This window comes from Ochlerotatus camptorhynchus, unplaced genomic scaffold (assembly GCF_037179485.1).
Source record: "Ochlerotatus camptorhynchus isolate MF236.1 unplaced genomic scaffold, CSIRO-AGI_Acam_v1.1 ptg000266l, whole genome shotgun sequence".
NCBI lineage: Eukaryota > Metazoa > Arthropoda > Insecta > Diptera > Culicidae > Ochlerotatus > Ochlerotatus camptorhynchus.
In genome coordinates, this window is record NW_027040756.1 from 2,762,825 (window position 1) to 2,788,482 (window position 25,658).

General features: G+C 38.7%; 1 protein-coding gene and 1 non-coding gene across 3 annotated transcripts in view; both read right to left on the reverse strand.

Annotated features, from left to right (window-relative positions):
- Positions 1-739: 739 nt before the first annotated feature.
- The window catches only part of LOC135705390 (probable peptidoglycan muropeptide transporter SLC46), a 48,479-nt gene continuing 23,560 nt past the window's right edge, over positions 740-25,658 (reverse strand). For both annotated transcript variants that reach the window (XM_065227110.1, XM_065227109.1), the window contains exons 2-7: positions 13,793-14,201; positions 13,331-13,732; positions 2,263-2,531; positions 1,857-2,096; positions 1,551-1,791; positions 740-1,198 (exon numbers count right to left, since the gene is read on the reverse strand). In XM_065227110.1, coding sequence (XP_065083182.1) covers positions 883-1,198; positions 1,551-1,791; positions 1,857-2,096; positions 2,263-2,531; positions 13,331-13,732; positions 13,793-14,097 — 1,773 coding nt within the window. In that variant the 5' untranslated portion in view covers positions 14,098-14,201 and the 3' untranslated portion in view covers positions 740-882. The remainder of the gene's footprint in view (positions 1,199-1,550; positions 1,792-1,856; positions 2,097-2,262; positions 2,532-13,330; positions 13,733-13,792; positions 14,202-25,658) is intronic.
- TRNAG-GCC (transfer RNA glycine (anticodon GCC)) lies at positions 14,312-14,382 on the reverse strand. The gene has a single exon. It is a non-coding gene; the product is annotated as a tRNA-Gly (tRNA).

Sequence of the window (25,658 nt, forward strand, 5' to 3'; positions counted from 1 at the left end):
AACTACCAGCAGAGAAGGAGAGCGAATTTGGGCTTAAGCATAGTCGATGAAGTGTTACATGGTGAACAACAACTTGAAATAATCGTGCATACATGAGTGGTACCTAACAACTGTTGTAGGTGTAGTAATGAAAACTTTACGATGTTGGCAAGGTAACGTTTATGAACCGTAAAATCGATACTCGTCACGGGGATTGTAGCGGATATTTCAGTATTCCCCTCTCTTAGCTCAGTCGGTAAAGGCGCAGCTACAAAGCAAGACCATGCTGGAGGTGGCTGGGATCGATTCACGATTCGGTCTAGAATTTTTTTTTTTGGGGTTGGAAAATGTCTTGACTTTCCTGGGTATTGTAGAGTAATAGAGTATGATTGTACTTGCCACACAACTATACTAATGCAAAAATGGTACAAGTATCCGAAAGCTCTCAATTAATAACTGTGGAAGTGCATCTAGAAGACTGAAATGCGAAGAAGAAAAAGATTGTCAATTATGAATACTACACTCATAATTACAATAGTTGGCGAGTGATCTTAGAACCGATTAAAAAAAATTATCGTTCACCACGGACTAAATGGCGCGCTGGGTAGAAAAAATAGTAAATTAGTGTACCGTGCGTTTTTCATGGACTTCTTTTTGTAAGCAACTTAAGAAATGGACAGTGAATAGCTTCACATTAAAAATTATCCGAAAAAGATTGACTAACAGTGTAAAAAAGTCATGCATCACTTTTATTATACATACCATTATATATTATACATTCATATATTAACGGTTTATTTGAAATACATACACATGCCTGCCTGGAAATACTTAATTATTCTAAAAATACCATCAATCTTGTCAACTTCCAGCTGAACATAAAAAAGTCATCCATCCCGATAATCACAGCCGACAATGCTCGACATGCAACACCGGAAGATCCTTCATGATTTCGATCGATTCGCGAATGACCTCTCCCTCCCCATGGACGTACGCGGGATTAACCAAACCGAACGCTCCACCGGGCAGAGACGATTTTCTAACCGAACCAAATCTTCCCCGCAGAACCGGTGATTCCAGCTCGGGCACTCGCGGGACACTGACAGGCGCTCCGTTCATAATGCTATCACCACCATCCGGCAGCTGTTTGTACTTGTCTTGCAGCCGTGCTTCTTCGGCCAACTCCATGGCTTCCCGCTTATGAACACTGTACATCCAGCTGAAAAGAAATGAAGTTCATTGAATTTACCGAATCATATTACACGGCCAATGAGAACGACCCAAATTTGAGTTTAGTTTATTTCATAATCGCGATGAGTAAATTTGCCTCAAAAATCTGCCGGAAAATTGACGAAAATTTTACTCAGTCTAGGAGTAGGATCAATAGACTGAGTGAATACAATCTTTACTTTTCTCATATTCGGGATTTTTTTCCGGAACAAACCTGAAAAACATGAGGCAAATTTACTCATCCCTGAATTCTTGCACTTTATGATTTATGAATAAACTAATAACAAAATTTGGGTCGTTCACATTGGCCGTGCAGAAGAAGTTCGATCAAGTGAGCTTACAGGAAAATAAGAACAGCTGGTGACGTCAGAGCACCACCCAGCAGAAAGAACGCGCCCGGCAGCACGTCGATCGTCGCTGCATACACGGTAGTATACATCGGGGCGTACACCAGTGGCATCAACGCTTCGGCTACACCGAACAGAGAATTCACCTTACCGAGCTCGTTGCTCGCTACCAGCTTGGTAGCGATCGAACGCATCGATATGAAAGAGGTGCCGTTGAGCATTTCCACGAAGGGCGCTGCAATAGTTCAACCAAATATAGTACTTCCACATAAAATTCCACCTGTGCAGCTACTGTCATACCGAGATACAGTTGCCACGGGGTCACTGCGAATGCGTACACGAAGCTGGACAAGATCTTCGACATACAGGACATCACACCAATGAGAGCGTCGTCTATCTTCAGCAGATGTGAGAATACACCGACCGAGAAGACTGTCCCGATCAGGCCCGTCAACATGCCGTAGCTGGAGAAGAAGCTGAATTCCACCTCACTCCAGTTGAAGCGGTATCGCGTGAACAAATAGATGACTGACATTTCACCTGAAAACAAGCACAACAACGCAAATCAAGTTCACCAATCTTGGCCTAATTCTAGCAAACGAGTCATTCCCGAGTACGCTCATTAGCTTAGATTGAAGCTAATAACTTGGCTCGGGGCGGATTGTAATAAATTTAAACTTCCATGCACGCGCAAAATGAAACTCACCATGCAGCGGACCGATGACGACCATAACCACTATCATCAGCATTATCACCCGGAGGCGGCGTTGGCGTTCGCCCTTCTTGAATGCCACCCGGAAGGTTTCCATCACGTGTTCCTTGTCGAAGAAATCCAGCAGCATGTTCTTCTCTTTGGCTTTCAGCCGTTGCTTCTCAGTGATGATGTCCACCTCCGGCAGGAAGAAAACCCCGTAGAAGAACGCTATCAGGTACAGGACGGCCGAGATGGAGAAGATGCCGTAGAAGCCAATTTTCCTGCGGGAAGTGGGAAATGGAAGGGAGTCCATTTAATGTACGTTCAGATATGTACAGGATTTGTAATAAATCACCGAATATACGGATTCTGTAATGTGATCGTCGGAGGGGTTTTTTAAATGTTTATATTTAATTTCTTTTGGACAATGTTCCGAGCAAAGCTAGTTTTTCTTGATACACACACTCAGAGTTTGCTTTTCCCGATGCATTGCAAAATTATCATTCTGGAAAAAGTTACAGTCTGCTGTAAGTAAGGTCTGTGTCCACATTAAACTAAAGCCCTACTATAGGGCTTTACATTGAACCGGACACCTTCAAATCAGAGTCGATGTTATAATAAGAGTCCCGCCAAGAGAAAATGTTGCGAACAAGCAGCACTGTTTGTGATTTATGTTTCGTCATAGTAAACGGCAACCATATTTGTTTGCGTTAGCATCGGATGACTTTCATTGAGAGGTGAAAAATTTCATGTCGATAACGGAGCTTCTGGGAGACAAAAACGATTATAGAACCTGAAAAATGTTCAAATAAGTGCTTGGTATAACTTATAAATACCACAATGTACTAAATAAAGCGAGGAAATGTTTTTCATCTAAAATTACTAAAATATTGTCAGTAATGAATGCAATACTTGTAGTTCACTGGCTGTGGGAACAATAATGTTTATTTACTTTGCTTGTTTGGTACCCCGCTTGACAGTTTGATTGGTACTTCTGGCTTCACTCTTGGCGGGACTCTTATTATAACATCGATTTGCTTCAAATCACTGTTACTTTTGAAATATTGCACGTAGGAGTGAAAAATTTCGCTGAGGTATAGCTGGGTGTCATTGATAAAAAAGACTATGATTGGTGTTTACATTTTTCCATGTAAAAAAACACGTGCGCGAGCGGATTTTGTACGGAGTAAATCCTGACTTGTCAATACGGGATGCTGCAAAAAAATGGATTTACCAAAATTAACTGACCGAAAGGTGAAGATGATATTGAAGGAAACCCCGAATCACTCTGTTCGAACGGTGGCTCGTAAAAAAGGAATGTCACCTGTTTTTGTCCAATGCATTGTTATGGCCGATAAAACTTATGTCCTGGAGGATTTCAAGCAGCTTCCAGAGCTGGCTTTCTATTCTACTGTGGCAAAAAATGCTACAGCTGAGTATTTCAGGACGAAGAAGGGATCTAAATTTCTCAAAAAATACCTTAATTAGCAAGCAATTTACACGTGTGACCGAAAGAGTAAATCTTTCGTCACTACAGGTATAATCAAAATAGATTTACCAGAAAGAGGGCCTGCAGAAGCGATTCCCGCATAAACGCGAACCATAACTTGACCTTACCGAAAATGGTTAACAATTGTTGTAATCCCTGCTAAACTTTAACTGAAACGGTTATGGAACTTTACATGAACGTTTATGTGATAAAGTTTTAACCTTATGTATTATGGATTTTTGGAAGTGAACCTTACAAATAATGGGTTGTTAAGAACCATTACCATGCAAAATTCTTGTTTTCCCCATAAATTTTTGGAAAGAAAACTATATTAAAACCATTGGCGTAGCTAGACAATTTATCTGGAGGGGGCCTAGATAATTCTGGAGGAGGCCTGGCACCCCCATTAGCTACGCCAATGATTAGAACACTCAATTCTGAATTTACCCGAATATCATTTTTTTTGCCCTGATGCAGGATGGGTTCAGCATTTTTAACAACATCATATTTTTCATAAATTTTTTGAAATAAGTTTAATTAAATTTGGATGCAACTTGAGATTATACGATCAAAAATAGAGGCGATAAAATGGTGTAAAAACAGAATTTCCCATAAGAAACTTATAATTAAGTATGTATATGTAAGTGAAGATGCACGAAGTCCAAACTTAAATTTGATATAAATAATATTTTCTATAACAGAAACAATGGCACTTTTTGTTTCACACCATAGAATCTATTGCCTTGTTCAGACTGGAGAACTATAACATGTTATAACGGTTGTCAAATAATTGCAACACAGAAACCACCATCAAGATAGCGCTATAACATGTTATAACTCTGTAGTCTGAACGTACTATATGCTGCATGGGATTGGTTATCACTTATCCTAAGGACAGTTTCATAGCACCCACCACAGAATAATATTGCTAGAAATATCAATCAGAACTTACAGCAAAAATCAAACATGAAAAGGTTAATTAAAGTGTGTTCCATATCAAATTGCATGACGGAAAAACCGCTGTAGAAAATTACCTAGCTGGCCGATCCTTTTCAAACTTTCAGACAATAAATTATAACCAATTAGTAAGCTTTTGACATACTTATTTCATTCAACTTTAATACAATAACCATAGGCTCGCACCTTACGCTTAACTCCACTCATTAGGTTCTGTACAACACCTGGCCGCAGCTTCATCCGTACGGAAACCCACTTTTTCTTCATGTCTTCCTCAGATTTGACCTCCTTGGGATGCTTCCGTAGTGCATGCTTCATAATTTTAATTTTCAGTATTTTTCGATAGGCCTTAGAACGAAAGTGACCCCGTTGGCTTCGTACCACTCCAGGACAACATTTGAATATGGGTACGAAGCTAGATCCAGTCAGAAGATCGTCCCTCCCGGTCCTTGGCTCTCTGAACGAAAGACTTGGACAGATTCAACTTTTAAGCCACATCCCTGACCGAAGCATTGGGATTCCACTTAAACGCTTTCACGGCACGCTTGTGATCCTGATCACTAATAAAACATCCATTCTGACCGCATTTCTCCTTCCGCTTTTCGTGTGACGCCATTTTTTCCAACTTTTGAAAAACTGACAGCGATAAAAATACAATGTTAACAATACACTCTTAACTACTTCTACCCAAATTTTCAAGAGAAAATACTCACTGGGTAATTTTCTACAGCGTTTTTTCCGTGATGCAATTTGATGTGGGACACCCTTTAGATAAGATTGATATCAAGAGCAAATTTTCATTACGTCGAAAGTAACAAAGGTAAACAAAGTTGAGCTATCAGTGGCAATCGATGCTCATGCTATTACACTATATACTGTCCGAATATAGGATTACATCCCATTTTCAAATTTATTTACCAGTTAAATTGTTTTTTGACGTAATCAGCTTCCGATCAAAATATTTTTCGATGTTACTTAAGTCACCCTATGAAGATGCCATTTGCCAACAGCGCAGAGAAACCCGTGTAAAGTATACGTTTGTCGTCTCACTTTCTCATTATTAAAGTTAATTAATCGAACTGTTTGTTGCTAAGATGATTTCGGTGGTCCTAAAATGATGAATGGGCTGCACGTGAGGAGACGTGATTGATAATTCTCCCAAATATCCTGGTAAATAAACTTTGATTCAAAAACCAGTATTTTTTAGCATGAAAGCTAGCGATCTGCTTTGTATGATTAAAACCCTGCTTAATATATTAAACATTGCTATCACTATGAGATTATATGTGTTTAATTGGAAATAGGAATAACTTTTCGGTCATTAAAACAAAACTGCGGTGCGAATGTTACTTTCGACATAATGAAAATTTGCTCTTGATATCATTTAATTTTTATCTCCATTTTATCCACGGCAAGCAGCATATGTTTACTCAAATTGTGCTATTTCACCAGGCAGTTGACCAGTTTCTTTTCCTTTATTTATAAAGAAATCAATCAATCAACGTCGATCTCTGTTCCGCAATCTAGTGCCAATCACCGACGGACATCGATTGCCATCCATTGATGGTAATCGAATGTGCAGGAAGGCAGGTTCCACACCTGCGTAGGATATCGCACCCATTCAATTCAATACACATGGGCCGGGACTATAAAAACATAGGCTACTCAGCGCTGAGTGACCTACGTTTTTAGAAATTTCTCATACAATTGAGCAACAGTGATTCTCTTGCTCTGAGATGGTCTCGTCGCCCGTGTACCAAATTTGCTTCAACATGACAAATGTGACTTAAAAACTGGTAAACGCTACTTTAAATTTAGTAATATCTTAACTCAATTTTGAGTCAGTTCATATTTTAGGCGGAAAGCTAAAATAAGTTCATCTTTTCGAAATATATGGGTAGTGGTGGATGACAACTCAATACTTATACTGAACTGAAGGATTTTATTCTGTTCACACGGGACTTATTCCAAAATGAGTAAATGGCACAAAACATTGAGTAAACGTAACTCACAATTGAGTAAATTGAATCCAAAATTTAGATATTTTTATTTGAGAAAATCCAGCCTCTTGTCCTGTGACTCCAATCCCTACTAAAATCCTCTAAAAGGTGCTACGAGCAAAATTTGGTCATACAAGAATACGCGTAAATTGATTAAATTTTTATAAAAAAAAATATTTTTCTTTTTTAAGTTCCATAAGTATAAAATACAGACAACATATTCCGCTAAGCTTCCGGTTGACCGAATCCGAATTGCCGGGCCTTTAGTTTAACTCCTACCATCAGATTCTGTACAGCCACCTTGTCCATTTTGTTCGCCGCAGAACGCCATAAACTGCTTCTCGCTTCCAACAGATTTTTTAGTCTTCTTCAGGTTCCGCTTGACGATGGTCCAATGTTTTTCGATTGGGCGGAGTTCTGGCGTATTGGGAGGGTTCTTGTGCTTGGGCACCACCTGCACGTTGTTGGTGATATACCACGCCATGGCCTTTATTCCGTAATTGCAGGATACCAAGTCCAGCCAAAACAGCACGGAACAATCCCGGTTGCAATGAAAATATCACTTTTCAAGCAATAGGTGCAGATAATCTGTCAAACCAGATGTTTCATAGCGAACTTCAACAGTTTCATATGCTAGCTGAGAATTTTTTTTTTTTTTTATCTTTATTAAGGAGACTTTCAGCCGTTGGCTGGCTCGTCTCCGACCTGACTGAGAATTTTGCATTCTTGGCAGTTTTTATAACTTGCTTTCTATTCTTCATTGCCTTAAATTCAAACTCTCCTCAAAATTCACGCATGCATTGCAGAAGTGCCAAACCTGTTTTTGAAATATTATACATCCCCAGAAGTGAAGTATATCTTTCAATAAACGATATATTAATAAATCTGTACACTAGAGTAGTTACTGCTATTGGAGGCGAACCAGCCTAAGGCTGAAAGCCTCCTTAATAAAGCTAAATAATAATAATAATAGTTACTGCTACCGGATGGCCCTAAATTCATTCAGAGAATCTCCAATCGACTTATTGCAATAAATTGTCCTATTCCTTCGTCTTAACAAATATAAAGTTAAAACAGAATCTGTGGATAAAATCTGGGTCTTTTTTTTGCAATAAAACTCCTTTATAGGAATAACTCCATCAAAAATAAAATATTGATGACTTTAGCATTTGCTGCACAAATACTGACAAATACTGTTGCCACTAAGTCAGCAAAAGCTTCAAGAGATTCTTATTCTTCTTCTTATTCGCATTTCAAGCTTATTGCTTAGCGCATATTAGCTTATTGCGTGCTCTCAACTTAGTGTTCTAAATGCACTTCCACATTTATTAATTGAGAGTATGCGATGCCAATATCAATGCATGAATTTATATATTGTATGGCAAGCACAATGATACTCTATGCCCAGGGAAGTCGAGACAATTTCCGACCCGAAATATTCCCTCGACCAGAATGGGAATCGAACCCGCCGCATCCAAGCCGGATGAGACACGAGACATAAAAATTCACTGATCAGATCTCTTGAAGCTAAGCCAGCTTCAAGAGATCTGATCAGTGAATTTCATGTCTCGTATGAATTTATTCGGTATTCTGATCCAATATTCTGGATCTCAGTAAATGTACAATGATCCAACCCTCAACTTTCTGATCCTTTTAATCGATTTATTCTTCTCTTCAGAATCGGTGTCTCACTTCTAGCTACGTTCAACTGTCAGAAAGGGCATTCAATTAAATTATAATTTTCTAGCTATCATCACGAATCACCTTTTTTACCTTCTAGTAATCCTCAAACTAAGGCACTCATGATCGAGTGACTCAACATACTCAGATACGTATCTTCGAGATTCTCCCGCGTCACTCTATCATCGACAATCTATTCCTGAGTGAATCTATTCCTGAAGATCCGCCCTTTCGAGTGGGTGACCCACAACACTCAGGAAATCCTCACGACATGCCTTTTCTGAGCAGGTGTCCCGTCATGCTCAATAACCTGGCGATCCTCAAGATCCGCTTTCTTCGAGTGAGTGTTCCGCCACACTCAGGCAATCCTCACGACTTGCCTTTTCTGAGCGGGTGTCCCGCCGCGCTCAATAACCTGGCGATCCTCAAGATCTGCCTTCTTCGAGTGGGTGTTCCGGTAGAACGTATAATAAAAAAAAATCCTTTACTACTTCCGGAAGTAGCTTTCCAACGGGCGTTCAAACTTGTGGAAAAACAAATCCACAGACCTTTCTTACGTGCGTCCCACTTCGTCACTAAAGGTTTGCAGTAATCTTTCCACCGGGCGTCCCACACCATGGCAAAGATAGTCTTCTAGTGGGCATCTGACACCACTGTTCACCAACGAGCGTCCCACTTCGTAGCATACTTATCTTCCATCAGGCGTCCCATTCTGCGGAAGATTTTTCTTCATAGTCGTCCAATCACTGAATAATCATTCCACCGGGTGTCCCACACCGTGGCAATGATTACATAACTTAGCCGTCTCGAACCATTTTTTCCACGGGCGTCCCACCACGTGTTTGATACCTGTTATGATTGCTGCAAAAATGATTATACAACTAAGACAACACGGCAATCATACTACACTGCAGGAAACTATTATCACGTTTGAAAGACAACGTAACGAAGAAAAAAAACAATCACTATTAACGCGTCAAAGCAAAACAAAATGTCTTCTCAAGAACATTTACAATGCACACTTTTTTCTTTTTTTTTTGTTGGTATCATTCCATTCCACTCGCGGTTCGCGGTCCGCGCTTCACACTTTCTCATAGACCAGAGGAAAATTTGACGAATATACACGTGGGACTTTACGATTAGCCTTTCTTTTAAATAACACTTCAATTTCCACTTTTTAGCCCTCTCAAATCGTTGGGTGATTCTAATGGAAAATTTATTTTAACACTGGATAGTAGCTAAAACCTGACAGGATCGCAATTGTGAGGTTTTGACCGTATCCCACCGGAATCACCCAACCCTTTTGGAGAGCAGGCACAACCTATCTATTCAACTGCACTGCGACGAAAGAGGACGAACGAGATGCTTGCTGATTGAAGCGTCGTTGGGTGGTCAGATTAAAGAGGATGAATAGATTCATCCTGTTCATCCAGTTGACAGCTCGTCGAGGGGTTCTCCAATGGATATTGCACTATGACTGAATGATAATCCATTAAGTCCGTCAAATCGTGTTGGTGTCTTCGGAGCACTTATTGCTTGTATAATAAGGAATGAGTGCACCGAGAGCCGATTATAAGAAAACTCGCATTTCTATCACCCTTTTTAGAAAGTGAAAATTCGCTTATTTTTCCACTTTGATGTGAAGGCCACAATAAAACGATAAAACTGTACGCTGGTTTTTTTTCCAGAAATATATCTAAATTCTTTATTAAAATACAACTGCGTGTGCTCGACGTGGTACTGGAATAAGCATTAAATTTTAGCTAGATATCTCCAAATAATTACCATTGTAACATACACTGCACAAACGCATTGAAACCACTAGGGAAAAGCCGGCGCTATTCCGCAAAACTCTAGCCATTTTTTTTGCGAAGTTCAGCGTTTTTCGGAAACCTGAAAAAAAACTCATATTGTTACACTTCGTTGCAATTCCATGACCACGGTTAAGGCAAAACTTTTTCAAAAAATGTTCATCAGTTCACTGAGAATTCAAACAACGTAAACAAACTAACTCGTAGCGTAGACAACGATGAAGTCACACACAAAGCTAGAACATGTTGCTTCATGGCAAGTGTTGACAGCTTTTGTAAACAAAACAAATCACGTTGCCAAATCGTCTCATAATAGTTCCGCGAATCTCTATACATAGCCCCAGTAACAGTTGTGGTTTTATGAGGGTTCTGTAGACCACGATTTAGACTTATAGAATGCTCGATAAAACTTGCAATGTTACTTGGGTAGGATTACTAATCTGGAGGTTCGGATTTTGACCCCACCCTTTCCCTCTCCCAGGAACAGAAGAAAATGGAACAACAGTTAGTGTCAAGAAGCTCAGTGAAGGATACATTTATTCATACAACAGGCCACCATTACCGAGCATGGAAAGCTGGATAGAGCTTTTGACGTTAAATTTGAAACAACAACAATTGACGCCAACGTTTCTATGACGTGACAATCAGTTTTAAAGAAACAACTTTACTAATCCAGTAAATGTTGAAGTTTAACGCTTAATTAATTTTAGTAAGACAAAGACCTCAAAATATTCAATGTCTTGAAGATTGAATTCCACGTGCAAGTTAAAAATAGTGAAAATTTTCAAAGTGCCAGAATTAAGGGGGGGAAATAAATCGTGTATTTCAAGTTTGTGATTAACTCTATGAAATAATAGAGATCTTCAGTGAAGTGGCATTAACATTACAGTAGTAGCTTTGCAAAACTGTTGAGAAATGAAAGGAAATGCTGAGAATTTCAGTGAAGCTTCATAGACAAACTACGGGAACATAGCCCGCGTAAATGCGAACCATTACTTGACCTTTCCAAAAAAAATTCTTAAAAATTGAAAACTGAAATGGTTATGGAACTTTACATGAACGTCTGTTTGATAAAGTTTTAACCTTATGTATTATGGTTTTTAGGCAATGAACCTTGCAAATAATGGGTTGTTAAGAACCATTACCATTCCCAATTCTTGTTCTCCCAATACATTTTTGGGCAAGGAATTATAGTTGAACTATTTTATTTATGACTTGAGAACTTTAATGGTAATGGTTATGGCAGTCGGTAAGGTCTATAGATGGTTTAGTAACATCGATCAACTTTATGGGGAATATATCGCGAATTGGTAGCTTGCAAATTACTGATTACCAATTCGCGATATATTCCACGTAAAGTTGACCGATAATACAAAACCATTCATGGACCAAACTCACTAGCATAACCATTACCATTAATGTTCTAAAACCATAAGTAAAAAGGTTCGAATATAGTCCTCTCTCCAAAAATGTATGGCGAAAACAACAATGTTGAATGGTATTGGTTCTTAACAACCCATTATTTGTAAGGTTCACTTCCAAAGAACCACAATACATAAGGGTAAAACTTTATCACACAAACTTCGTTCATGTAAAGTTCAATAACCATTTCAGTTAAAGTTTAGTAGGGATTATAAACAATTTTTAACCATTTTCGGTAAGGTCAAGTTATGGTTCGCGTTTATGCGGGAAGGTAAGTTAACATCTTGAAAATATGGGGAACCTACCTTTAAAAAGTTCCTAGAATTTCAGATAACTTCGCTGGTGTCAAGAGGACTTCAGAAACATAGAGAACAATTCCATTAATGTTTTTAGATGGAAAATTAATCTTAAAATTTGGCAACACTGTGAACAAGTTATTCTTGATTTCATGGTATCTTGCAACAAAAAAAAAACCTTTAAAAAAGTAGGCGAGAAAAATGAGTTCATTTACTCAGGCTCTGAACCATTTGGTGGATTATTTTAACTTTTGGTTAAAATTTGACAGATGGAAAGTTATCGATTAACCCTGCTATCCGAGCGTGGTTACTTCTGGCAGACAAGAAGTTAAATTTAGACAACCTTGGCTAAGTTCCTCTCGAAAACCGGTCGATCGACAGCACAGGGATTTTCGAACATAGAAAATGTCACTTTTAACCACGAGGTAAATTTAACTCGGCAACTGGTTCACAGCCTTAGAAGAGCGGGTGGTACAGATTTTTAAAGAATATTGTTTCTCATTCTTTCATTGCTTCAAAATGCTGTATTTCAAGAAATACGCAAATTACTTTTTGCTGATAAGTGTTTCTTATATAAAAACGATGGTGTTGTCAAATTGGAAATCTAAATATATTCATTCAGAGAAATTTGTGTTTCTAATTTTTAAACGCATAAATTAAATATTTGGCAACACTGAACAAACATAATAGATGCTTATTTAGATTTTTTGTCGAATTTTCTCATTAAAAGATTTTAAAATGTTAATTGTAGCCTTATTTGTTCCGAAGAATTGATAAAAGAAGGTAGTACTTTCTTGAAAATTACGGAAAATAGGAAACGCTCATCTAGACCAAGGGGCGCTTCGATCGGCACAAATATTTGGGTTCATAAAAGATATACCAAAATAAATATCTCCTCCAAATTTGGTCCAAATCGGAAGAGGTCAATAACACTTTTGTATTTTTTCTTGGTCACTTGGCGCAGAATCACCCGTATTTCATTCAGCAAAGGTCAATATTCCGTACAAATCGTTTCTTCTTTCGTGTACATGTTTAGCTTATAAACAAAATAATAGAATGCGCCGTGGTCAAATTACAAGTTGTGCTATTTCTTTTTTATTGCATGAAAATAACTTTGTCACCAATTGCTAATACTGGAGAACCATCAATAAACATTCACGAGAACCTTAATTTACAGCCAGATCTACTGCGTAGCCCCGAGCACAATTGAAACATTACCGTTCTCCCCATTCTCCGAACATTCCATTTTCGTGTGTTTTTATCAAACAAATCGCATCGTTTCGTATTTCGGAAACCGGTGGCACGCGCCCGAATCGCTCACAGCTCCGGAAGCAATAACACCGGCACGAGACACGCATACTGAATAGCCAGCCATACCTGCACACATGCTGCTGCCTGTTCTCTTCAATCAATAGGAAAACTTACTTGAGCAGAACGCCACTGAATGCCATTCCAATGGGGACGCCCAGCGAGAAGCATAGGTTAACGATACCGATGCGCAGCGTCCGCTCCTTGGTGGTTGTCACGTCCGCAATGTAGCTGAAGACACCCATAAACATCGTGAACCAACCGCCGGTAAGAGCAGGGAATAGGGCTTCCGTAACGGCTGCCGCCTCCATGGGAAGCCACTCGAAGTAGGTGCACAGGATGAGCCCAATGGCCGTAGTAAATTCACCAATAATCGGAATCAGAATGCACGGTTTTCGACGACCGTGGCGATCACTCCACGCGCCCCAGAACAGGATCAGCAGACAGGGCAGGGAACTCTGCAGCACGGTTTTCCAACCGGCCATCCGAGCTACCATCTGCTGGACCACGGCTTCTTCTCTGCAAATTGAAATAAGGTTGACCAAATGTACTGGTATATTTAAAAAGGTGTAAACTTACACTGTATAATTGGCCGTGTCCCTCCTAGTCAGAGCATCGCAAACCACTTCCCCATAGTTGAGATTCACGCGACAAGCTTTCTCCAGGTTGAGATTCTGCGTGGCGAGCCCAGCCAGCACGCTGGGCATGATGTAGCAGGCCACTATGGGCTCCACCGTGATATTGTTCTTAAAGTAACGTAGCTTATCCATTATTGTACTTTTCTTCTTTGGCTTCGATTGCTGCTGCTGCTGTTCTGGAATCTCTTGCTCTTGTTTCTCCAGCTGCTGCTGCAGCTGTTTACCCTTCGATTTATCATCACTCATTTTATAGCCTCGTGAGAAATGCTATCGGAAAGCAATCACCCCCCTTCCCTTCCACGTTCATATGTGAACAAGCGTGCGTGATTCAGTTTATAGCGACCATCCGACTGTGGAAATAACAGGAAATAATGTTCGTTTCAAATTAAGTTCTATGATCTTCTCTGTTCTTTAGGGATTGTATTGCGAGTAGTGACTGATTGATGTAAAAAATAATCGTTGCATCGGCCGGGAATCGAACCCGGGCCGCCCGCGTGGCAGGCGAGCATTCTACCACTGAACCACCGATGCTTGTACGAAATGGTTTCGAGCCAAGCAATCTAACCGTACAGCAAGAATGAATGATTCGCAGTATTTCAACTGTTATCGTGATCAAGGGTACTTATCATTATTCTAGTAAACGTTAACACCTAGTCTGTGTGATCAGATTATTACGCATAGTCGCCTACCATGCTTGCACAAGCCATGACACAAGTAGTAAAGTAGCAAACGAAACGAGAAACGTGTGCCACCAAAAAATATTAAAGCACTCCAAGTGGTGATGCAGGTAAATGAACAAGCAACCGCTATGTTGGTGAAAGGATGCTATTTTTAAAACCGGTACGTTTGCTTTTAGTTACGGATAGAAGAAGCACGAAGAAGATGCTAATCACGATTATGATGCTGACGGAAGAAGTTGAATCGGCTGAACACTTGAAAGGTGCTTCAGGAAATCACTGCCGTGGGGTCTGCGGGGTAAATTGCGTCACCCGTTGCACCCGTGGATGCATTGTTATCTTTGTTTCACACCTAGTTAAGTTGAAACATAAGCAGTATACTATGTTCTTATACAATTAATAACATTAATTACGTTTTATGAAGTACTAAAAGGCTACTACAAAACAACATTCATAAAATCCTGGTCAATACAGCTTAATCTTTATTACATCCACCAAAACCTAATTAAGACTAGAAACTGTCTAGTTGATCCACCCTGGAGAAAGTTTTGAAGGGCATATTTTCGAGGCACTTCAAGATTGATTTGCTGCAAACAGGTTAAACGATGAAAGCATTTGGACCTTTGAAATCCTCATTAAAACTACAATAAAAGCCAGATGCTCGAAATTTTCATACCCGGATTTCTCAGTATATAATTTTACAAAATCTTTTATTTGTCGGCTGGTGGGCCTTGCAAACTTTTAAGTCGATTTATCTCCGTAAATATGGCTCTAGTCGCGAAAAGAAGGGTGTTCAGATGCTCGAAATTTTCATACCCTGATTTTTCAGTATAAAATCTATTATTTGTCGGCTGATGGGCCTGCCAGACCTTTAAATCGATTTATCTCCGTAAATATGGCTCTAATCGCAAAAAGAGGGGTGTTCAGATTCTCGAAATTTTCATACCCGGATTTCTCAGTATATTATTTTACAAAATCTTTCAATTGTCGGCTGATGGGCCTGCCAGACCTTTAAATCGATTTATCTCCGTAAATATGGCTCTAGTCGCGAAAAGAAGGGTGTTCAGATGCTCGAAATTTTCATACCCTGATTTTTCAGTATAAAATCTATTATTTGTCGGCTGATGGGCCTGCCAGACCTTTAAATCGATTTATCTCCGTAAATATGGCTCTAATCGCAAAAAGAGGGGTGTTCAGATTCTCGAAATTTTCATACCCGGATTTCTCAGTATATTATTTTACAAAATCTTTCAATTGTCGGCTGATGGGCCTGCCAGACCTTTAAATCGATTTATCTCCGTAAATATGGCTCTAATCGCAAAAAGAGGGGTGTTCAGATGCTCGAAATTTGTATACCCGCATTTCTCAGTATATTTTTATAAAATCTTTAATTTGTCAGCTGATGGGCCTGCCAAACCTTTAAATCGATTAATCTCCGTAAATATGGCTCTAATCGCAAAAAGACGGGTTTTCAAATGCTCGAAATTTTCATACCCGGATTTCCCTGTATATTATTTTATAAAATCTTTTATTTGTCGGCTGGTAGGCCTGCCAGACCTTTAAATCGATTTATCTCCGTAAATATGGCTCTAATCGCAAAAAGAGGGGTGTTCAAATGCTCAAAATTTTCATAGCCGGATTTCCCAGTATATAATATTGTAGAATCTTTAATTTGTCGGCTGATGGGCCTGCCAAACCTTTAAATCGATTCATCTCCGTAAATATGGCTCTAATCGCAAAAAGAGGGGTGTTCAAATGCTCGAAATTGTCATACCCGGATTTCCCAGTATATAATTTTATAAAAGCTTTAATTTGTCGGCTGGTAGGCCTGCCAGACCTTTAAATCGATTTATCTCCGTAAATATGGCTCTAATCGCAAAAAGAGGGGTGTTCAGATGCTCGAAATTTTTATACCCGGATTTCTCAGTATATAATTTTATAAAATCGTTTATTTGTCAGCTGATGGGCCTGCCAGACCTTTAAATCGATTTATCTCCGTAAATATGGCTCTAATCGCAAAAAGAGGGGTGTTCAGATGCTCGAAATTTGTATACCCGGATTTCTCGGTATATAATTTTATATAATCTTTAATTTGTCAGCTGATGGGCCTGCCAAACCTTTAAATCGATTTATCTCCGTAAATATGGCTCTAATCGCAAAAAGAGGGGTGTTCAAATGCTCGAAATTGTCATACCCGGATTTCCCAGTATATAATTTTATAAAAGCTTTTATTTGTCGGCTGATGGGCCTGCCAGACCTTTAAATCGATTTATCTCCGTAAATATGGCTCTAATCGCAAAAAGAGGGGTGTTCAGATGCTCGAAATTGTTATACCCGGATTTCCCTACATATTATTTTATAAAATCTTTAATTTGTCGGCTGGTAGGCCTGCCAGATCTTTAAATCGATTTATCTCCGTAAATATGGCTCTAATCGCAAAAAGAGAGGTGTTCAAATGCTCGAAATTGTCATACCTGGATTTCCCAGTATATATTTTTATAAAAGCTTTTATTTGTCGGCTGATGGGCCTGCCAAACCTTTAAATCGATTTATCTCCGAAAATATGGCTCTAATCGCAAAAAGAGGGGTGTTCAGATGCTCGAAATTTTCATACCCGGATTTCGCAGTACACAATATTACAAAATCTTTTATTTGTCGGCTGGTGGGCCTGCCAGACCTTTAAATCGATTTATCTCCGTAAATATGGCTCTAATCGCAAAAAGAGGGGTGTTCAGATGCTCGAAATTTGCATACCCGGATTTCTCAGTATATAAAAATACAAAATCTTTTAATTGTCGGCTGGTGGGCCTGCCAGACCTTTAAATCGATTTATCTCCGTAAATATGGCTCTAATCGCAAAAAGAGGGGTGTTCAGATGCTCGAAATTTGCATACCCGGATTTCTCAGTATATAAAAATACAAAATCTTTTAATTGTCGGCTGGTGGGCCTGCCAAACCTTTAAATCGATTTATCTCCGTAAATATGGCTCTAATCGTAAAAAGATGGGTGTTCAGATGCTCGTAAATTTTCATACCCGGATTTCCCATTACATAATTTTACAAAATCTTTTATTTGTCGGATGATGGGCCTGCCAGACCTTTAAATCGATTTATCTCCGTAAATATGACTCTAATCGCAAAAAGAGGGGTGTTCAAATGCTCGAAATTTTCATACCCGAATTTCCCAGTAAATAATATTACAAAATCTTTTATTTGTCGGCTGGTGGGCCTGCCAAACCTTTAAATCGATTTATCTCCGTAAATATGACTCTAATCGCAAAAAGAGGGGTGTTCAGATGCTCGAAATTTTCATACCCGGATTTTCCAGTATATAATTTAACAAAATCTTTTATTTGTCGGCTGATGGACTTGCCAGACCTTTAAATCGATTTATCTCCGTAAATATGGCTCTAATCTCAAAAAGAGGGGTGTTCAGATGCTCGAAATTTGTATACCCGGATTTCTCTGTATATAATACCATAAAATCTTTTATTTGTCAGCTGATGGGCCAGCCAAACCTTTAAATCGATTTATCTCCGTAAATATGGCTCTAATCGCAAAAAGAGGGGTGTTCAGATGCTCGAAATTTGTATATCCGGCTTTCGCAGTATTCAATATAACAAAATCTTTTATTTGTCGGCTGATGGGCCTGCCAAACCTTTAAATCGATTTATCTCCGTAAATAAGGCTGTTCAGATGCTCGAAATTTTCATACCCGGATTTCCCAGTATATAATATTACTCTAATCCTAAAAAGATGGGTGTTCAGATGCTCGAAAATTTTCATACCCGGATTTCCCATTACATAATTTTACAAAATCTTTAATTTGTCGGATGATGGGCCTGCCAGACCTTTAAATCGATTTATCTCCGTAAATATGGCTCTAATCGCAAAAAGAGGGGTGTTCAGATGCTCGAAATTTGTATATCCGGATTTCGCAGTATTCAATATAACAAAATCTTTTATTTGTCGGCTGATGGGCCTGCCAGACCTTTAAATCGATTTATCTCCGTAAATATGACTCTAATCGCAAAAAGAGGGGTGTTCAAATGCTCGAAATTTTCATACCCGAATTTCCTATATATTATTTAAAAAAATCTTTTATTTGTCGGCTGATGGGCCTGCCAGACCTTTAAATCGATTTATCTCCGTAAATAAGGCTGTTCAGATGCTCGAAATTTTCATACCCGGATTTCCCAGTATATAATTTTATAAAAGCTTTTATTTGTCGGCTACCAGACCTTTAAATCGATTTATCTCCGTTAATATGGCTCTAATCGCAAAAAGAGGGGTGTTCAAATGCTCGAAATTTTCATACCCGGATTTCCCAGTATATAATTTTATAAAACTTTTATTTGTAAGCTGATGGGCCTGCCAGACCTTTAAATCGATTTATCTCCTTAAATATGGCTCTAATCGCAAAAAGAGGGGTGTTCAGATGCTCGAAATTTTCATACCCGGATTTCCAAGTATTAAATTATACAAAATCTTTTATTTGTCGGCTGGTGGGTCTGCCAAAACTTTAAATCGATTTATCTCCGTAAATATGGCTCTAATCGCAAAAAGAGGGGTGTTCAGATGCTCGAAATTTTTATACCCGGATTTCCCAGTATTAAATTATAGAAAATCTTTTATTTATCGGCTGGTGGGCCTTGCAAACCTTTAAATCGTTTTATCTCCGTAAATATGGCTCAAATCGCGGAAAGAGGGGTGTTCAGATGCTCGAAATTTTCATACCCGGATTTTCAAGTATTAAATTATACAAAATCTTTTATTTGTCGGCTGGTGGGTCTGCCAAAACTTTAAATCGATTTATCTCCGTAAATATGGCTCTAATAGCGAAAACAGGGGTGTTCAGATGCTCGAAATTTTCATACCCGGGTTTTCAAGTATTAAATTATACAAAATCTTTTATTTGTCGGCTGGTGGGTCTGCCAAAACTTTAAATAGATTTATCTCCGTAAATATGGCTCTAATCGCGAAAAGAGGGGTGTTCAGATGCTCGGAATTTTCATACCCGGATTTCTCAGTATATAATTTTATAAAATCTTTTATTTGTCAGCTGGTGGGCCTGCCAAACCTTTAAATCGATTAATCTCCGTAAATATGGCTCTAATCGCGAAAAGAGGGGTGTTCAGATGCTCGAAATTTTAACACCCGGATTTCCAAGTTTTAAATTATACAAAATCTTTTATTTGTCGGCTGGTGGGTCTGCCAAAACTTTAAATCGATTTATCTCCGTATATATGGCTCTGATCGCGAAAAGAGGGGTGTTCAGATGCTCGAAATTTTCATACCCGGATTTTCAAGTAATAAATTATACAAAATCTTTAATTTGTCGGCTGGTGGGTCTGCCAAAATTTTAAATCGATTTATCTCCGTAAATATGGCTCTAATCGCGGAAAGAGGGGTGTTCAGATGCTCGAAATTTTCATACTTGGATTTCCCAGAATATAATATTACAAAATCTTTTATTTGTCGGCTGGTGGGTCTGCCAAAACTTTAAATCAATTTATCTCCGTAAATATGGCTCTAATCGCGAAAAGAGGGGTGTTCAGATGCTCGAAATTTTAACACCCGGATTTCCAAGTATTAAATTATACAAAATCTTTTATTTGTCGGCTGGTGGGTCTGCCAAAACTTTAAATCGATTTATCTCCGTATATATGGCTCTAATCGCGAAAAGAGGGGTGTTCAGATGCTCGGAATTTTCATACCCGGATTTTTCAGTATATAATTTTATAAAATCTTTTATTTGTCAGCTGGTGGGCCTGCCAAACCTTTAAATCGATTAATCTCCGTAAATATGTCTCTAATCGGAAAAAGAGGGGTGTTCAGATGCTCGAAATTTTCATACCCGGATTTTTCAGTATTAAATCTTTTATTTGTCGGCTGTTGGGCCTGCCAAACCTTTAAATCGATTTATCTCCGTAAATATGGCTCTAATCGCAAAAAAAAGGGGTGTTAAGATGCTCGAAATTATAAAAAAAAAATTCCCAGTGTATAATAATAAAAAATCTTTTATTTGTCGGCTGATGGGCCTGCCAGACCTTTAAATCGATTTATCTCCGTAAATATGGCTCTAATCGCAAAAAGAGGGGTGTTCAGATGCTCGAAATTTTAATACCCGGATTTCCCAGTATATAATTTTAGAAAATCTTTTACTTGTCAGCTGGTGGGCCTGCCAAATATGGCTCTAAACGTGAACTGGATCATCAAGCCTTTTTTCAAGATGGCTAGTTTTAGAGGCCTATACGAAATATATCAAACTCTTACATCAACTACCTAGCTTATTAAAAATATATTGAAATTCGACTACTCCTAAAAAGCATTCAAAGAAGCCCGCCACGTTGATAGTATTTGTTGTCTTTACTTTACTTCAGGCAAACCATTTAACTAAACGCTTCAGGACCGGTTTTTAAGGCTGTGTTCCATTTGGTGAATTTTCACTTAAATTTGACAGATGGAAAATTTTCAAATAAACCTGCTATTGTAAAAGACTTATTTCTGACAGGCCAGGCATCAATTTTGACAAACACCTTCTCGAAAATAGGAAGATCAACAACAGAGGGATTTTCGAACATCTTATTTGAAAATTCACCAAATGGAACACAGCCTCAGTTACAAGAATGACAGAAGGTAGTAGTAACCTAACCGTTGTGTAAAACAGCATTAATATCATCAGTTTTGTCAGGCTAACTAGCTCCTGCCATTTTGTAAACGGATCTATTTTAAAACCCATCTTGTCCCTTCAATAACTTAATGAAGTTGGCGTTTCTTTGCACAATCAGTTTCTAACAAATGAGTTCACATTTTGGGAGGCTAATCAGGACCCGATTTGGAACTGTGGAGCGAAAATTTCAAATTCGATCTCGTCTAGCTGAGTCGTTTTGCATAAGACACTAGATCCTCAAGGCGTCGGATCGAAAGTCGGTTTTCCAAGCGGTAGATCTACACTTCCTTATAATATCAATAGAAAGATGAATATTGAAATACAAAAATTAGATTTTGGTCAGCCAGGGACCACTGTGCAGCCCCCGAAATAGCCTCCGCTCATCAGATAGAAGATAATGATTAACAATCCGTTCGTACAGTTGCCTACATTTTTCTGCAAGTCATGCTGTGTGAGAGATTGCAAATTGCATTCAACTCCGCATGATTGACAAATATGTGCCTACATTTGAGTAGCGTAAAGTAGCGTGTTCATTCATTAGAATGCCAGATGCACAAGTTTCGGGCTGCAAAAATTGAAGCTTAGCAATCATGCTGCTAAGTAGGATCATTATTACAAGCTCTTTTTCGTTCTTCATCATTTATAAGAATAGTCATGGTGACTGAAGGTACCAGCATAAAGGTCTACCTAATTGGTCACTTGGTTAAAAAATTTACCGTTTCTATTTCTGCATTTGACACAATGTATATATAGGAGAAAGCAATGATTAATTTCAACTTATAGCATCGAGATTGTTTACTTCTAAAAAAAACTGCTTTAATTCAATCTAAGCATAAACCGAATCGCTTTCGATTTCAGCTTCTGCAAAAGATATAGGACCAGCACATACTCCGTTCCGGGTGATTATAAGCGCTCGTGACAGCCATTGTCGATCTAGTAGCCTAAACCCTGACCGTTATGGTTGGATCTTGTGGCGGCCGGTGCATGAAATCAACCAAGCATTATTTTTATTGTAGCTACACAGTTCTGTTATGGTAGAGCAAAAATTGGACTGGATGTGCATTAGCGAACAATCTGGCAATGGGTTTGTGCCAATGACACTCGAATTCAGCGCCCAACAATAGCAATAGGTTAGCTATCATTCAACGGTATGCACAAATCGTTTTGCCTGCGACTGACTGGTCGGTGTTTAGTGATTGCACAATTCTCCACGCTGAAGGCTGCATTGTTGTTGTCAACAGAGAGCCATCCACATGCTGTTGTCTCAGGTGATGCTGATGCTTATAGCTATAGTTCAATCTGTAAAAAATAGTACACACATGGCTCTGGTACAATGAATACAATGCATCTTTTTTCGGAAACTAGCTAATCGGAACAAAACCTCCGATGGGTAAATGCCCAACTGTGGATTAAGATTAATTGAATGAAATTGCTCCGAATTATAGAAATGGTGAACCACAATTGAATATGTTGGTTGTGTAAAAACGAGACTACAATCACTCGCTCAATAGGGCCAGCGCAATAATACTTAGCTAGCCGACCTTGAAAACGAATGTAGGTAAACAAGATTCAATGCGAATGGCAGGAGACAGATTCCTTGACGGGTTGTCCTGCCTGTTTTATCCAGATCTATATTCCTGTGTTTACGGAAGTACGATTCGTTCTTCCCAGATGCCGTATTTAAAAACTTGTACGTGGCATGAGTAGGCTTAGGATACTAATAATATTATTAGATTTGAAAGCCGTTGAATGGAATATTAATTGATTTTTGCTTTATTGTACCGATAGTTGACACGTTTGTGATGTCGAATTTTGATAAGGATTTAATGTTCACCTCCTCCACTAGAGAGATCAAGTGGAATATCAAAATATATATTCATATTTGAATTACGCAGGTAGGTATTCTCTTGGAACAGCAGCGATTGAAAAATATTTGAAATCAAAGAAGAAATATCTAAGCAATTGATATCCCTAGAATATTGTAGTAGTGGACGAAATTTCAAAAAGACAAAAGATCGAAAATGCAATATATTGAGTAGAGCAAGTATATCAAACTTAGGCGCTATTTGAGCAATTCAACTGAAATGCTCAAGAATAATTTTTCTTTCTTGTAGTTGACTCCTTCTATAAAGCATGAATAGTTGTTTGACAGTTAAAAGGTAAAACAAGCAAACCAACTTAAAATGCAAAAACCTCATTTCTCGCACGTGAAGTTGACTTATTTTTGATATCATGGAACTGCTCATCGATAAATACTATCGAGTAATCCTACTGAAAATACTGGAATGCCATTTCTCACTTTTGGAGTTGACTTCTTCTTTACAACATAAGAAATGACAGATAAATAAACCTTTATGAACACGATACTCGTTCACAAAAAATAAACTGAATGTATCCCCCAAATGATGAGATCTGACTTATTTAATCAAAGTTCGAGCAACTTCCCAGAGGGGATATACGAAACATCTCCAGGTGTTGGCCAATGTGGTCTGTGACAAGTAATGAGCTTGCTTTAGAGTTCTCATGTAGCTTTATCTGTTACACGATGGGTTTTGGCTCTAGTTTAAAACAGGCCACTCTCGCGAGATTCTCCCGAAACAAAGAGGAAAGCAAATGGCATCAATGATTTCAAGAGGAGATGGAGGCAGAGGCAGCGTTGTATTTGAGGATACTGTACGGAACCTGATGGCGGGTATCCCACAGAAAGTTCGAAAATTTTACAGACAAAAGAATTAGCATTCAAATAAAGGCTGACTAAAAGTAAATTGGTACGCACAAAAAGACCTGTAATACGTGATTCAATAAGTTTACAAAGTTCATTAATGGTTGCTTAACAGTACTTTTATTAAAACTTCAAAGTTACAGCATTAGATGGTTACATTTCTCCAGTTCGTACGAAATCTCGAACCTTACTCTTGATGGAGCCCATCAGCGCCCGCAAAGTGGAAACCAACCCCTGAGTATCTAGACAGAAAACCTTAGTTTCACGTACCCACTTACAAATTGTAGATGTCTCCACCGTACGTAAGCAATGGGGTCAGCCATCGTTGGTGGCACAACTTTTCTCACATCAGAAAATATGTTTTTGTTTCACTTCATGTGGACGTCGAACTCAAGCCAAGAATAAATTATCACTGAGTCGTTTTACTGATGTTGCATTGTTTTCCTCATAACGAACCTTATATAAGATTGGAATTTAATCGATTTGATGAAAATTTGAAACATTCATTATTTGGCATGATGGGTTTTGATTCAATTCCCCGGGGGCATCTGGGACATGCCCGAAACTGACAAATGTCGTCCGCGGCGCTCGAAATGGCCACAATCCATTTGGTTATCATATTTTGAAGTAATTTGTTTTGTCACATGATAGGTTGTATTCCTTACCGGTCAAATTTAGTATCATGGTTCACATTCTCCGGAACATGTTCCTACCACATTTCCTGCACCAGTTAACCAATTCTGAATCTGTTCAATAGTGTTCTATAGGTGAGGCTATGGGATCATGATACTTTTCGTTTGGTGGTTGACGCGAGCAATTCGCATTAGTGGTTACCGATAAATTTGACTTAGTTCCCAAAATACACGTTTTTCGGAACTTGTGTCACCCATATCTCTAAAAATAGTTGACCGATTCTAAATTTGTTCAACATCATTCAATGTGATCATAATACCTTTTATTTGCTGGTTGTTTCGTTTAATTCGGTTATGTGGTTACCGAGAACACCACTTAGATACCGAATTCCGTGATTTTCGAATCTTTCCGTCCAAATCACCGGAACCAGTTAATCGATTAAAAATCCGTTTATTATCATTGTACAAAATCATGCTACCTTTCATTTGGTGGTTGTTGCATTCAATTCGGTAGAGTGGTTGCCAAGAAATACGTTTTAGAAAATTGTGTTACGCGCTCTCATACACACATACATTGACAGACATTTTCTGATCCCGTCCAGCTATGGCAATTGGAAGATTATTTAAAAAATATCAATGTTTTTACAAAAATTAGAAACAACAACAAAAACGTCAAAAAAAGAGTTGATCAAAAATAAGACCAATTGTAAATTTACTCCACCATTATTCGATTTGACAGAACCAGAGTACCAGAATTTTCGGGGTACATAGACATTACACTGGAGCTGTCAAATAGCTCCCGGGGTGGTGGAAACGGACACGGAATCAGCGCATTTCTTCCATTTTGCCCGCATTTGCTGGATGTCCTTGACTGCTCCGCCGCTTCGTCGAAGTTGCTGCTTTGAAATTGCCCAGTATTTTTCGATTGGTCGAGATTCTGGTCAATTGATTTCTCGACGCAAGATCTCACTAATACAACCTAGCTACTGTTTGCCTTGACAGCGGTTTGTTTTTTATTTTCAACCAGTAAAACGCATGTATTAGTGAAACTGCTCACTAATACTAACGGTGATAGAGAACTCTATTCGGAGGATTCTTTAGCT